The 15,021-nt window shown below is 36.5% G+C and overlaps 1 protein-coding gene across 1 annotated transcript in view; it reads right to left on the reverse strand.

Annotated features, from left to right (window-relative positions):
• Window positions 1-15,021, reverse strand: part of gabra1.L (gamma-aminobutyric acid (GABA) A receptor, alpha 1 L homeolog) — a 96,968-nt gene that overhangs the window by 67,949 nt on the left and 13,998 nt on the right. Inside the window, exon 3 of the mRNA XM_041586082.1 lies at window positions 3,251-3,360. Within this exon, the coding sequence (XP_041442016.1) occupies window positions 3,251-3,360 (110 nt within the window). The remainder of the gene's footprint in view (window positions 1-3,250; window positions 3,361-15,021) is intronic.

A 15,021-nucleotide genomic window follows, 5' to 3' on the forward strand; every position in this document is an offset into this window, starting at 1 on the left:
AGGTATTAACACCTGTGCTGGGGGGAACAAGGTAGGGTTTTTTTTATTAGTTTGGGGGTTTGCTTCTCCTTTAAAGGGCCAATGTAATAAAGATCAGGCAATCAAGAAGGATTCCCAGGCGTTCAATCTATTTTCAATTTTAACTATGATGTCTTGAATGTCAGGACAATTTTCCTGACAGTCAGGAAAGGGTCAAACGCATTCAATCTCAATAGGCGTTAGTATGCGGCGATGCTTCTGAATAGTGCTGTCTACTAACACCTATGCAGAATGTTAATCCTCAGTGCAAATTTCATGTAATCATTAGAATGAAATATGAGTTGTCAGTATCACGCTTTATCACCATAGACCAGGGGTCTGGTTAAAATAAAAGGCAGAATGGATGGTGCAAAATACAGTGAATGACTGAGAGAGAGACAATACTCAAGGGGGGAATCTTTATCCTTCAGCAAGTAAATGATCCTAAACACAAGTCCAATGTAACACTTGAACCACGCCAGAAGAACAAATCAAATATCCCACAATGGCCAATTCCATGATCTCAATACAACTGCAAATCTGTAGCATTTTATAAACACTGAGTTGCTGCTGAACCATCCTCTGACTAACCCCCAGCAACGCGAAACAAATATGCCTGAAAACATTATCCAAAATCCATCTCTGAGTTTCAGTCCTTCAAAAGAGAAATATGAGGGAACAGAATTCTATTGTAGGGTTTGTTTTCCCGTAAACTACAAACAAATAAAAACACAAAAATGAAAACTATAGATATACAGGTTGTTTTTTTGAATATTTTTTTTTAATTTTATGGCACAAAAAAAAGTCAGATATCAAGTAGTTTGGTTAAAGGGACTGTTCACTTTTGAGTTAATTTTTAGTATGATGTAGAGCAGTGATCCCCAACCAGTAGCTCATGAGCAACATGTTGCTCTCCAACCCCTTGGATGTTGCTCTCAGTGACCTCAAAGCAGGGGCTTATTTTTGAATTCCAGGCTTGGAGGCAAGTTTTAATAGCATAAAACTAAGTATAGAGCCAAGTAGAGTCTCCTGTAGGCTGCCGGTCCACATAGGGGCTACCAAATAGCCAATCACAGCCCTTATTAGGAACCTCAAGGGACCTTTTCATGCTTGAGTTGCTCCCCAACTCTTTTTACATTTGAATGTGGCTCACGGGTAAAAAAGGTTGGGGATCCCTAATGTAGAGAGTGATATTCTGGGACAATTGGCAATTTGTTTTGATTTTTTTTATTACTTGTGGTTTTTGAGTTATTTAGCTTTTTATTCGGCAGATCTCCAGTTTGCAGTTTCAGCAGTCTGCTTGCTAGGGTCCAAATTACCCTAGCAACCATGCACTGAATTGAAATAGAGACTGAAATATAAATAGGGAAGGGGCTGAATAGAAGGATGAGTAATAAAATTAGCAATAAACTTACAGGGCATTTGTTTTTTTATATGGGGTAAGTGACCCCCATTGGAAAGCTGGAGAGAGTTATACGAAGACGGCAAATAATTTAAAAAATTGAACCAATTGAAAAGTTTATAAAAACTCTCATAAATTTAAAATTCAAAAAAAAATCTACATTTATTAAAAAATTTGATATATTTTAAATTCGGGTGAATAGGATCGACCTGCAAACTCAATTTGAATTTGAATCAAATTCGATTCGCGTTTTTTCACCATTTTTTAATTTAAAAATGTTTTTTTTCAAAAGTCCACCAAACGACTCCAACTCCAAATTGATTGTAAGAGGTCCCACATAGGCTTAAACACCAATTTCTCCAGGTTATAGGTGGCAAATAGTCGAATTTTAATTCTTATATGGACATGATACATTTTTGAATTTTGATTTTTATTTAAACTTGAATCGAACTATTCCCTAGTCGAATTACACTAAAATAAACTGGAAATTCGAATATCAAAAATTTTAATTTTCGATTTCGAACCCTTGATCAATCTGCCCCTAAAAGTTAACCCATAGGTGAACCACCCCTTTAAATATGCAACGCTAACAATTTGTATGTCCAATTTAAGGGGCAGGTATGGGTTTCTAGTGATGTGTGAATTTCTCCCACTTCACTTCGAATTTGCCGCGAAATTCGTGAAACGGCGAAAAATCTGTGGAACGCGAATTTTGACGCCTGCGACAATTCTGATGCCTGAGATAATTCCGCTGCTGGCGACAAAATACGGACACGGAAATTCGCCATGAATTTGGCCTGCCGAATAAATTCGCCCATCACTAGTTTCTTCAAATAACCAGACATATAGGTCCATAATTGGTTACGCCTGTATGCATGCTTAGTGGAAAATACCTAATGATTGGTGATGAAGCCTTTATAGTCCAAAAAAAGAAAAAAGAAAAAAGAAAACATTCTGTAGACAATGTTTAAAGCAAAATATGAATAATGAATGAAAATCTTTGTTTTGCTTTGTTCCTCTGTAAGTATCTAACCAAAATAAAATGTATGTAATTGAAAAGATAATGCAAGACTGAAGACGTTGAAGTAATGTTTTACAGTGAGAATCATTTCTTTATTTAGTTTAGTACCAACTATAATGGTCATTCTATAGCTAAATCCGCTACTTTGATTAAAGAATATTCACTGCTATTAGTAAAGCCATAGTAATTATCTATAAATATAGTAAAAGGTAGGCACTTCTTGCTGTCACTGATTTCCACTGACTGTTGTGTGACAGTTTTACAGTCTATCTCATATGCCTAAACAGAAAAATCACTGAATGGAATTTAAATTTGCATTATTTTTAAATGTAGTATGTTTACAATCCATAATGTTTTACGACTGATCTGAAATCACAGGCAGCCATTGCCCATCCTGCAGCTATCATGCATTACACAAAAGACCACTGACCTTCAGTCTGACATTGTGCAATCATGTGGAGCTGCAGGGAAACCAGTTGTTTTCCTTCTATAACAATCAAGCACTTTTTGCCGCATAACATACAAAGTCAACCTGCACTAAAACACACAGCTTCGAATCGTGTTTAAGAAATATTCGGATCCCTTTTTCTGAACGGCAACATTTTTTAACGTAAAAATTGTTTGTTTGTAATAATTTTCTCTGATGCATAATGTAGATAATACCCTTTCGTAATGCACACAACTTTTAATTTAACCGCTAACCCTGTGATTTAGAAATATTGCCCATTGCTTATTACACACACACATACACACAATACTTTTTACAACCAAAATAATACCCCCCCCTCCTTTTTTATTTTTAAACCAACCTCCCAGTCCTGGTCTTAGGCGGTTATCGTAGCCATCAAGAAGACGGTCCAGAATTCTTGTGAATATAGTTGTATTATCCCTTATCTCATCTTCTGTGCTTTGTCCGCAGCTGCAAAGAGAAGACATTTGTATTAATATATATATATATATATATATATATATATATATATATATATATATATATATATATATATATATATATATATATACTCTATAAGCCTGCAAATTGAAACGAGCTAAATATTCTTTTCTTTGTTTATGCAGAGTCGTATTCACATTGGGTAACATAATAGTGCAGTTGTGGGGCAGCTAAATTGGCTATAGTCTATTGCATTAAAAATCTCATTCATTAGATGTACTTATGTCAATATGCTCCTTGCACTTCCATATAGTTGTGCTCGGCACAGCTCGGTCCTTTCCACCGTGCAAATTTCCACCTATTAATACAGGGGAAATCAGGCTGTAGCTTTGGGGTTCCCACATTCGCCAGTTTCATCAGTAGGACTCTTACGCCAAATGCTGGTAATGATCACAAACAGCCTTCTCAATTTAATTACATCCGACTTGCTTTAAAATGCAAGGGCACTTGTGCAAATTGTGCATGGGCTGCAGTTGCATGAAGTGCATCTCCCTCCAGTGACCAAAATACTTTAAAATCATTGGAAATGAAAGCTGCATTTTATGTAAAAAAACATAGCAATATGCACTCAGGATTGCAAATAGCCAATGGCGCTCGGGATCATAAGTGACACACAGGGCCTATTTATCGACAGTCACCTTTTTTTGTGGTTTTAGTGGATTTTGAAACCACAACTAAGCGAACAAACTCTGAGAGGCCTATTTATCAAAATTCAAATTTGTGAGGTTTTTTATACTTCGAATAAAGTCACAATTGAAGAAAAAAAAACATTTATTAAAAAGTCCGAATGTAAAAAATGCAATTGAATACAATCATAGAAAAAAAACTTCAATTACCTCGAATTTGTTGAGTTTATAGGCTTAAAAAACTAGTAAATTTCTAATTTAAAAATTACTTGAATTTTCCCATTGACTGATACATGACCTTTTTACCTGATAGCGTTTTATATTAGTGGTTTTTACACTTAAAGGGGAAACTATTGTGAAAATCAAAATTTAATATAAGCTTCATCATACTGAAATAAGAGACTTAATAAAAACAATCAATTATATTTCTGCATCGTTTCTGAAATAATCAAGTTTATGTTCATTAGCCCTCTCTCGGCATCTGTTTTGCTTCATTCTGTCTTCATGCAGCAGTTAGGTGTCGGATATTCATTGACAGTTAGATCCAATATATTTTATAAGGGGGGGCCTTCCTTTGCTAGCAGATGTACTGTATTAGAGTTCACTCAAATAACTGATTCCAGTACAAACAAAATCTAACAAAATAACATCTAACAAAATAACTACCTTTTGCAAAATCCTGAATGTAGAGAGACATGATGTCTGGTGATTTTAATAGAGTGAGCTCTAATACATCTTCGAGGCAAAAGGAAGCCCCCCTATAAGATATATTGGATCTAACTGTCAATGAATATCTGACACTCAACTGCTGCATGAAGAGAGAATGAAGAAAAACAGATGCTGAGAGAGGAATAGTGAAGATAAACTTGATTATTTCAGAAACAGTACAGAATTTTTAATCGATTGTATTTAAAAAGTTTCTTCCTTCAGTATGATGAAGCTTATATTACATTTTAATTTTCACTTACTTTTAGTTCCCCTTTAAAAAATCTAAAATTTTTAACGCTTTTTTAAAAAATTGGAAAATTACACATTTTTAGACATTTGTGGAAAAATGTAAAATTCAATTGTTAGTAATTGACACGCTAGCAAGTTATAAGCTCAAACTTCCTTTTTTTGTGCACTTCTAGTTCTGATTGTTGGTTCTGAATTTCTCTTCAGAACCAACAATACTTTAATGCCTGCAATGTCTTGAAAGTTCTGTGATTGTTAAAAACATTCAGAAGCATTGGGGGGAATTGGAAAGAAAGAGCTCCATAGATAATTTCTCCTCCATCTGTACATTTGCAGTTTGCAATTCCTCTTGTAAAATATTGTTTTTTCTGGTCATAATTATTATTACTATGTCCCTCCATCAATCTTTTTGGAAATATTTTAGTGCAGTTGAAAAGAAAGAAGGAAATTTAATATACTTTGGCCACAATATAATAGAATTTTAAGTACTTAAAGGAAGTGTTTTGCCATAATTGGTAAAGCAAATATATTTCCAGTGAAATTAAATGTGTTATGCTTTTATGTGATGTCTCAATAGAAGTTTAATATGCGTAATACTTTTGTATGGTTGGAATTTAATATAGAACTAAACAAAATTCCAATGTGAGCCCATTAACCTTGCATCTAAAAACAACTGATTCTAGTTGAATAGAAAATTGATGATTTTCACCCCTACCCCCTACTGCATAGATGACACAATCACTGACTCAAAAAATTAATGGAATCTCTGTGGGAGTTTGAGTTAGGCTTCTCTTAGAAGATAGTCCAAGAGAAAAGCTTGAAAGCTATTATTCTGGAAATGTCTTTCATTATGGAGAATGTTGGTGGTTTATTTAGAAATACAGAAAAGGCAGTTAAGAGAACATATTGGGCTATAATCAGTAGAGGATTTAAGTGCAAGCGATGGAATTATGGTTGTGTCATCAGAAAGAAAGAAAACAGAAAATGAACTATTTGGTTTGCATGTTCTAGTGAGACTAAAGACTAATGATGGGCGAATAAATTTGCCAGGGGCAAATTCGTGGTGAATTTCCACATTTCACTGCAAGCGAATAAATTCACGAAACTGCGGTGAAAATTCGCTGGTGTCAAATCCACCGAAAAAATTGTCTCGTGTCAGAATAGTCGAGTGCATAAAAATTGTCGCGTGTCAAAATTATTCGAATCCCCATTGACTTTAATACATTTGGACAAAATAGGCGCACATATAAAAATCGTTGCGGGCGTCGAAATTGGAGCACGTCAAAATTATTTTGACTCCCATTAACTTCAATGTGCGGCGCAATTTTTTTCCCGACAAATGCCCAATGGGTCATAGTTTGAACACAGCAATGTTGAATAAATGTTCCATACTTTCTTGAATGGGGACTTTAACTATAATAAACTAACATATAGAGCCAGGAAAGAACCCTGTGGGCCCTTACTGCTGAGAAGTAAAATTCCTCTGGCCCCTAATGATTTTTGAGAAGACGTACAAGTGAGAATTAACTTTGGAGATAATAAAACCGCAATTTCACAAATGGCTGTATCTGTGCCATATTTACTGTAACATAAAGGTGGTTTTATTATCACAGAACAGAAGTGCTGCAAATACTTGGGAATTGGAGCTGGAAGGTGACCACATCATATTGTGTATACCCCTTTAAGGAAAATTCAACTCATATGCTGGAGAATTGCTGTGATTAATTAACATTGGAGAAACAACTGTGGCCTTTATATCTATCACTCTCCTTATTTGGTACAAATTCTTCGTGTTCAGGATTGCTGGTGATTTTAAGAGTGAGTGCCTTCCAGGCAAAAGGACTTAACTGTCAATCAAAAATCTGACTCCCAACTCCTGCGTGAAGAGAGAATGAGGAGAGACAGACGCTGAAAGGGGGATAGTGGAGAGTAACTTGATTATTTCAGAAATTTCTATATCAATATGATGAAGCATGTATAAAATATTTTTGTGGTAGTTCCCCTTTAAGTAGAGCATGTGCTTTCCCCTATAATAGGCATAATCGAGCAATGACATTTTTTTGATACTACAGTGTCTTTTCAAATGCAAAAAGACATACATCATTATGTAGCAATAAGCATGAAATCTGTGCCTTGGTAGACAAATAAAACATATAATGGCACTTGTATATTCTTATGATTAAGGACTGCCCAGTGGAGCAATCAGGGGATATAATCATTGAATTACTCCAGAATGTAACATGAGATTTCAATAGAATATTATACTCCTAAGCGTTTTGTATGCTGCAGTACAATTTCCCATAAAGTGAATAAATCTGCTCTCTAATTATGACACCAGCTCACAGCGATGCACTGTAGTCTATGAGCCCATTATCTTCATTCTGACCTTAATTAAGAAAAAGAGGAGACAGAACATTCCATAGAGAGGGGAAAACCAGATGATCCAGATGTGTGCACAATAAAAGCGTTTTACATGAATAAGACTGAGCCTCTTATTGATGTTGAATTGCAATATGTAAGTGAGATGTATATAAATAGTGATTTGAATAATTTCCTTATTTTTGACCTTGTCTAATGTTTTACAGTAGTTAAGTTGGGACACAAAGCCTGGATACAAGTTTTCCCACAGAATATCAGTGCAATTGGGACTGTACCCCAAGTTTCACACATTTCCATTGCATGCAGTTCATCAAAATGTACAATATTGCGCATGCATGTGGAGGGACCCATTGGCTTAATAGACTCTATGGTTTCAAATCCCTAAATGATCAGTTCCTTAGTTAATAGGCAGAAGGGCGTTTATCTAAATTAGTTCATTTACATATGTATGGTATTGGCCCTGGGGTTGGTGACAACTTCTTCTAGCACTTTGCTATAGTACTGGGAAAGGGGTGTCACTTCCTCTTTGACCTCCACTTGAGGATCAGGTTGGATCTTGATGGAAGCCTGGGGTATAGAAGTCCTTGTTGAAGTTGGGGAACAGGGCCTCTTGAATGAGGTATTAGATAGTGGCAGATGTAGTGTAGAAGAAAGGAGGTTCCATCTAAATATTCGGAAGGGGTTTTATACATGAGAGCTGTGAAGGTGTGGAATTCTCTCCCTGGATCAGTTGTACAGGCTGATACATTAGATAGCTTTAAGAAGGGGTTGGGTGGCTTTTTAGCAAGTGAGGGAATACACTGCTATGGAAGATAGCTCAAGATGATGAGTTAGGCAGGTTATATATAGACTTAAGGTTGAACTTGATGGATGTGTGTCTTTTTTTCAACCTAACTTACTATGTTACTATGTAGTTCCCATACCGATACACTCAACATTGTCATATAGGGTTGAGCTATAAATATCAGCCCTGAGCTCCAGTGTAGGAGTGGCAGATTGAAGAACCTCTTCCAGGCGAGCTTGCCTGTAGAATAAGGATCTCAGTGGACAGGAAATTGGGACAGAGGAAATCCCTGAGGTGATCTAAGCCAACACGATTTTAGAAGTTCAGCAGCTTCTCAAGATCCTCCAATTGCTGATGAGTAATGTATCACTGAAGTCAGCACTACTTAAAGTAATATCATTGGATAGCATGATTTTATAGCAATACATTCTTTAATGGGTTTAAAGGAAGGGCCCCTTAATTGCCCAGATATTGTTTAATATCTTTAACAATATTTTACACAGTTACATACACAAATGATACGTAATTAAATGTTTGAGCCAACACCCTCCAACTGTCCTAGAACAGTGGTCCCCAACCAGTGACTTGTGAGCAAACCCTTGGATGTTGCTCTCAGTTGCATCAAAGCAGGTGCTTCTTTTTGAATTTCTGGCTTGAAAGCAAGCTTTTAATGCATAAAATCCATGTCTACTGCCAAACAAAGCTTCCCGAAGTCTGCCAGTCCACACAGGGGCTCCCAGTAGCCCATATATGGTACCCCCAGGAACTTTTGTCATGCTTATGTTGCTCTTCAAATTTTTTTATATTTCAATGTGGCTAGTGGGTTAAAAAGGTTGTAAACCCGTCCTAGCATAAACCAAATTATTCTATAGTTACTACGCTAGTATTAACAGAATGCCCCCCCCCCAACATAATATGCTTCAAACTTCTTTCTTCCTCTTATATCATTATATTACAAGTATTTACAAGAAATTCCATGTTACCAGTGGTGGGCAGATTACCTAAATATAATTCTGCTATAATGAGTCCTGATTCAAAGGGGTTGGAACTATAATGTTACTCAAGGTGTTTTTATACAGTACATTATACCACCATAATATGCATTCTAGGAGACCAGGTCCTCCTCACTGACTTCCCCTTGTGATCCAATAGCAGGAGGTGTGATAGAGAAAATGTCAAGGCCCCAACATGATTAAAGCAATGAATATGTTACTAATTAAAAATATAAACAGTTTATCTGTTCCCTAGAGACTTGCACTATTAATTATGAAGAAAATTGTATGTAGTGATGAGTAAAATCTTTCGCCGGAAGAATGAAGCCCAAAGACTCCAATGGATGAAAAAGCAAACATGAAAAAAATGTTGTCGTCCAAAGACTTGCATTCATGTTCATTTTTGGCAAAGCAAAACAGGTCAGAGTCGCCCATCACTAATTGTATGCTGTACAGCCTTCAAAATTGAACTAGTTAAACATTGTGCCTTATTTTCTTAACAGAACTATATCTGTTTTGCTTGGTTTTAGGTTTCCCTTTCTTTCTTTCTTTCTTTCTTTCTTTCTTTCTTTCTTTCTTTCTTTCTTTCTTTCTTTCTTTCTTTCTTTCTTTCTTTCTTTCTTTCTTTCTGTTATTTTCATTAAATCAATGCTAGATATCTGGAGGTCCCTTTGGACTAATGCTGCATCCATAATAGCAATTTGTTGTGTTCTCACTTGTATGTATACACCATAACCTTACATTTACTATAAAAATCTTCAATATTTGTTGGAGACAAAAGAAATACAGAAAAGAAAGAAAATATATAGATCTGATGGGCACTTTATCTGTGTGACTACAACTCAGAAATGAAGTTAACACAAAATAACACACACCTCATTGATATGCCTTCATTATGAACCACTAAGCACCCATTATCAGCCGTCACCACAGTATTAATTGCACAAATAGCTTTTATGGAGTTTAATGGCTGTTTAGCATGCCAAGTATTAATTATGATTACATTTATTTATAAAGCACCTACAAGTTTCACATCCATGTAAATAAGAGTGCATACAAGGTGATAACTGACATACAGGCAAACTGGTACAGTTATTAATGAAGGTCCTGGCAACATGGGTAATTGGGGACTATTCTCAGGGATTAATATAATTTAATAGGCTAGTGTGTAAACTTGGATCAAGAGATGCATTTTAAGGGAACACTTGAAATTCTGCAGAGTAGGAAACTGTCTGATGTTGGGAGGCAATCAATTCCATGGGTAGGGAGCTGCTCTAGTGCCATACAAGCATGCATGTAAGGAGGTTACCAGGAAGGAGAAATGTCTATGGCCATTGGAAAAATGAAGTAGAGAGCATCTGGTGACAAGGCTTGAACCATAAGGTGGGACATTATTACCAACAGGCAATGCTAAAGAAGTTCAAATGTATTTCATTTAAGGCAAGCTTACTTGATGCCCATTTCGTATGGGTGCTCATTCACATAGGAAGCATAAAAGTCAAAGGTTTGGAAGAAAGTGCAAATCAAAAAGTAACCTTATAAGCAGAGAAGAGGTAAATGCTACTCAGCTCACAAAATCGGTATGGCTTTCCCTTTAAAGGAAAACTATACCCCCAAAATGAATACTTAAGCAACAGATAGTTTATATCAAATTGAATGACATATTAAAGAATCTTACCAAACTGGAATATATATTTACATAAATATTGCCCTTTTAAATCTCTTGCCTTGAACCACCATTTCGTGACTCTATCTGTGCTGCCTCAGAGATCACCTGAACAGAAATACTACAACACTAAGGGGCAGATTTACAAAATTCGAGTGAAGAATTCACTCGAATTGGTTAAATTCGTTCGAATTCGAACGATTCATAGTAAAAATCGTTCGACTATTCAACCATTCGATAATCGAAGTACTGTCTCTTTAAAAAATACTTCGACCACCTACTTCGGTAGATAAAACCTACCGAAGTCAATGTTAGCCTATGGGGAAGGTCCCCATAGGCTTGCCTGTGATTTTTTGATCGAAGGATTTTCCTTCGATCGTTGGATTCAAATCCTTCGAATCGTTCGATTCGAAGGATTTAATCCTAATGTAAACGAAAAATCCTTTGATCGATCGATCGCAGGATTTGCGCAAAATCGCTCGACTTCGATATTCGAAGTCGAACGATTTTAGTTCCCAGTCGAATATCGAGGGTTAATTAACCCTCGATATTCGACTATTGATGAATGGCCCCTAACTGTAACAGGAAGAAGTGAGGAAGCAAAAGGCAGAACTCTGTCTGTTAATTGGCTCATGTGACCTTACATGTGGTTTGTATGTGTGCACAGTGAATCTTACGATCTCAGGGGACGGCCCTTATTTTTTAAAATGGCAATTTTCTATTTATGATTACCCAAGGGCACATACTACTAAAAAAGTATATTATTATGATAATGGTTCATTTACATGAAGCAGGGTTTAACACATGAGCTGTATTACTCAGTATCTTTTAATAGAGACCTACATTGTTTGGGGGTATAGTTTTCCTTTAACTCTGTAGACTTAACCAGCAGTAAGCATAAATAACAGTGCTCCCTTTACACAATATATGTCCATATTACTTTAGAAAAACAGAATGTATGTGTCACTTTCAGAAAAATCAGTTATATAGGTCAAATACTGTATAGTTAAAAGTCTAGGGAACATACAGGCTTCTAATACAGGCTTTACAAAGATAACTTAAAGGGGACTCGTCACCCAAAAATTATTCAAAATCCTATTTTATCACATTAGTCAAGCAAAATGAACTTTAATTACACTATATAAATTATTTGAATCTTGATTCCTTCAGTCTGGGAATTCATAATTATAGCAAGCAGGCAGGAGCCATTTTGTGGACACTGTTATTAAGGCAAAGCCCTTTCATAATTTCAGAATCTTGTTTGTGCACCAGAATGGGGGACCTGATGTCCATCCCCAGTGTCGGACTGGGACACCAGGGGCTCACCAAAAAACATTAGACCAGGGGCCCACTCTCAGTACTATCTATTTTCCTCTCCTCACTCACCTCTATTCTCCTAGTCTCTTTTTTTTTATATACTGTAATATTATAATCTGTTATTCCATCTAGTTAGCCTTTGTTCTCATAGAAAGAGGGAATGATCACAAAATAGTCCAAATGTTTAGCAGCATGAGGGCCCGCTGACACCTGGGCCCACTGGGAGTTTTCCTGGTATCCCGGTGGGCCAGTCCGACAGTGTCCATCCCCATGCACTGGTTACACAATTAAACGGTGAAGAGAACGGGGGGAATGTGTGGAGAGCAGTGATATCTAGGAAGTGCTGAATGGAAAGTGAAAGTAATTGTCTGCCCCGCCTCTATGCCTAAGGCATAGAGGATGGGCAGACAATATTTGATTGACAGCTGAGATTTTTAAATGAGCTTACAACAGCTATGAACGCTTTAATAAAAAATAAATATTAGATTTCATGTTTAATTTGAAAAGGACTTTTATTATACAGCTTTTTGTGTCTGGTGACAGGTCTACTTTAAGCAGCGCTGTCTAATCCACTCAAGTGTCTCCCTACATCAGTTAACTGGAAAAAAAATACTGATTTCTCCTTGACACCCACAATCCAGTGGTCTCTGACAAAGACCAGGCACCTGTGCAAAAGATTTCACTGTAGAAGAGAACAGCACCTTAAGGTAGAGCTCCACAAGCATTTTTTCGTCTGATCCACGCCAGCAGACAAAACGCGTGCGACAAGTTGGATTGCTTGAAGATATGCTTGAAGATACAATTGGACTGTACGAAAAGTCTGAGTTAACAACTACAGGGTCTGACTGTCAGATGAAGATGCTGCTTTCTGTGTCCACATCCAACAGCTGTTTTGCGTCTGATGTAATGTAGTTGTTACCTCCGACTTTTCATCCAGTCCAATTATATCTTCATGCGTTCCGACTCCATCCGACTTGTCGCGTGCGTTTTGTCGACAGTCGCCAATCCAACGAAAACTACTCGTGGAGCTCTACCCTAAAAAAACAGTTCAGTGTAAAAAAAAACTGGATAAATAAAAAATGTGTCTTAATAAAGTTAGCCAAAAATGTAATGTATAAAGGCTGGAGTGACTGAATGTCTAACATAACAGAACACTACTTCCTGCTTTTCAGCTCTCTAACTCTGAGTTAGTCAGTGACTTGAAGGGGGGGGCTCTTCAGTCTTCTTCGGGAAGTGAGCAGCATATCGGCGCATGCGTAGTTGGAGCAGTCTTCCGGTTCGTGAGAACTTTGCATGCGTCAAAAGTGCCGAAGAAGACTGAATAGCCAGAAGATATCGCCTTTGAGCTCTGCTGCCCTGACTCTGCAAGGAGAGTTAAGTAAAGAATTAGGGGCAATTACAGGAGTTAACATCTAGGCTGAGGGGGGGAGCAGAGAGGGGGGCTATGTAGGGTAGGGTTTTTTTAGGGCAATTTTTATTAGTAGGGGGGGTTTGTTTCCCCTTTACTAATTCTCACATTTTTAGAACTTTTTTTTTTAAAAATGGGAACCCACAATTTTTTTGAGATTAATTAAAACAATGGAAAATCTATTTTTGTAAATAGGTCTCTTAGTATAGAAAATACTTCTGCACAATTCTTCCAAAATGTCCACATATGTACATGAAATAACCTATTTAAGTCCATCAATTAGTCTATAAATTGATTTCCACACACTGGTTCTGCACCCAATGCACATTTTGCCTTGTGGCTTCTTCTAGGGTGACCCTGCATCCCTGCTACTCAGTGATGTAACTACCTTAAAAGTACACCCCAAAACTGCAGGGGGTCGTGGCTGAGGGGTCCACTGTATGGTAGTTCGCTGTCTCCAGCCGATTTGCATTTTAAACTCTGCAGACTTGCTCATTTCTGTTGGTTCTCTATGTAATTTTATTTTAATTTAATTATGTACAAAATTCTTGATGATGATCATGTCGCACCTTCTAGACTGTTTTTCTTTAAACAGGCCGAGGGTTAACACATTTTCCAGAACTCTTAGTTGTGTCCTTGGCTTTCTTGTGTGTTTTTTATATGGATTTGAATATCACACCATAGGGACCCCACTACCCTAATTCTAGGATTTAATGTTGCACTTCTTCATTTTTTTTTTCTTCTGTCCACTCAGTATTTATTATAGATCATGGTCCTTACTTATCTTCAGTAAAATGCAACTTGAATTAATTTGCATTTTTTGTATTCCACAAAAAGGAAGAAAAAAATGTTAAAAGGAAATGATGTGCAAGGCAACTGATTTAAGTGCTTTTAATTCAGAATATTTCCCTTTGTAAGATAAAATGTCTCCCCATATAGAACATATAGAAGCTGCTTGATAATCTATTGGGTGAGATTATGCGTTGCGCTGCTGTGATACCAGTTTCACATTCACTGCAGATACAGATTCACATGCCCTGGTTCTTTCATGCTCCGCATACTGATTAAAAAAATGCCTATCTAGTTTTAGACAGCAATTAGTTGTGAAAAGTCCATGTGGATTTGGTGACCTCCTTCTCTTGTTTTTTTTTCTTTTATCAGGATAAAAATTCAAAATCAGTGGAGTGTAATATATGTTATCATCTGCAGGAACGGGGTCCTTTCATTTATCATGGACAGGGCACACGGATGCAAGGATTAATACATTCTCCTGCAATATATCTAAAGGGATCAATGTGCTGTGACATAAACTTAAAGAAAGAAGTATTTCTCATAATTGACTAACAATGCAATGGCAGTATCCTGACAGTGTTTACCTACTATTGTATGAATGTGTGTGTGTGTGTATATATATATAGATAGATATATATATATATATATATATATATATATATATATATATATATATATATAGATAGATAGATAGATAGATAGATAGATAGATA

Source organism: Xenopus laevis, chromosome 3L (genome assembly GCF_017654675.1).
Source record: "Xenopus laevis strain J_2021 chromosome 3L, Xenopus_laevis_v10.1, whole genome shotgun sequence".
In the NCBI taxonomy this organism is placed as follows: domain Eukaryota; kingdom Metazoa; phylum Chordata; class Amphibia; order Anura; family Pipidae; genus Xenopus; species Xenopus laevis.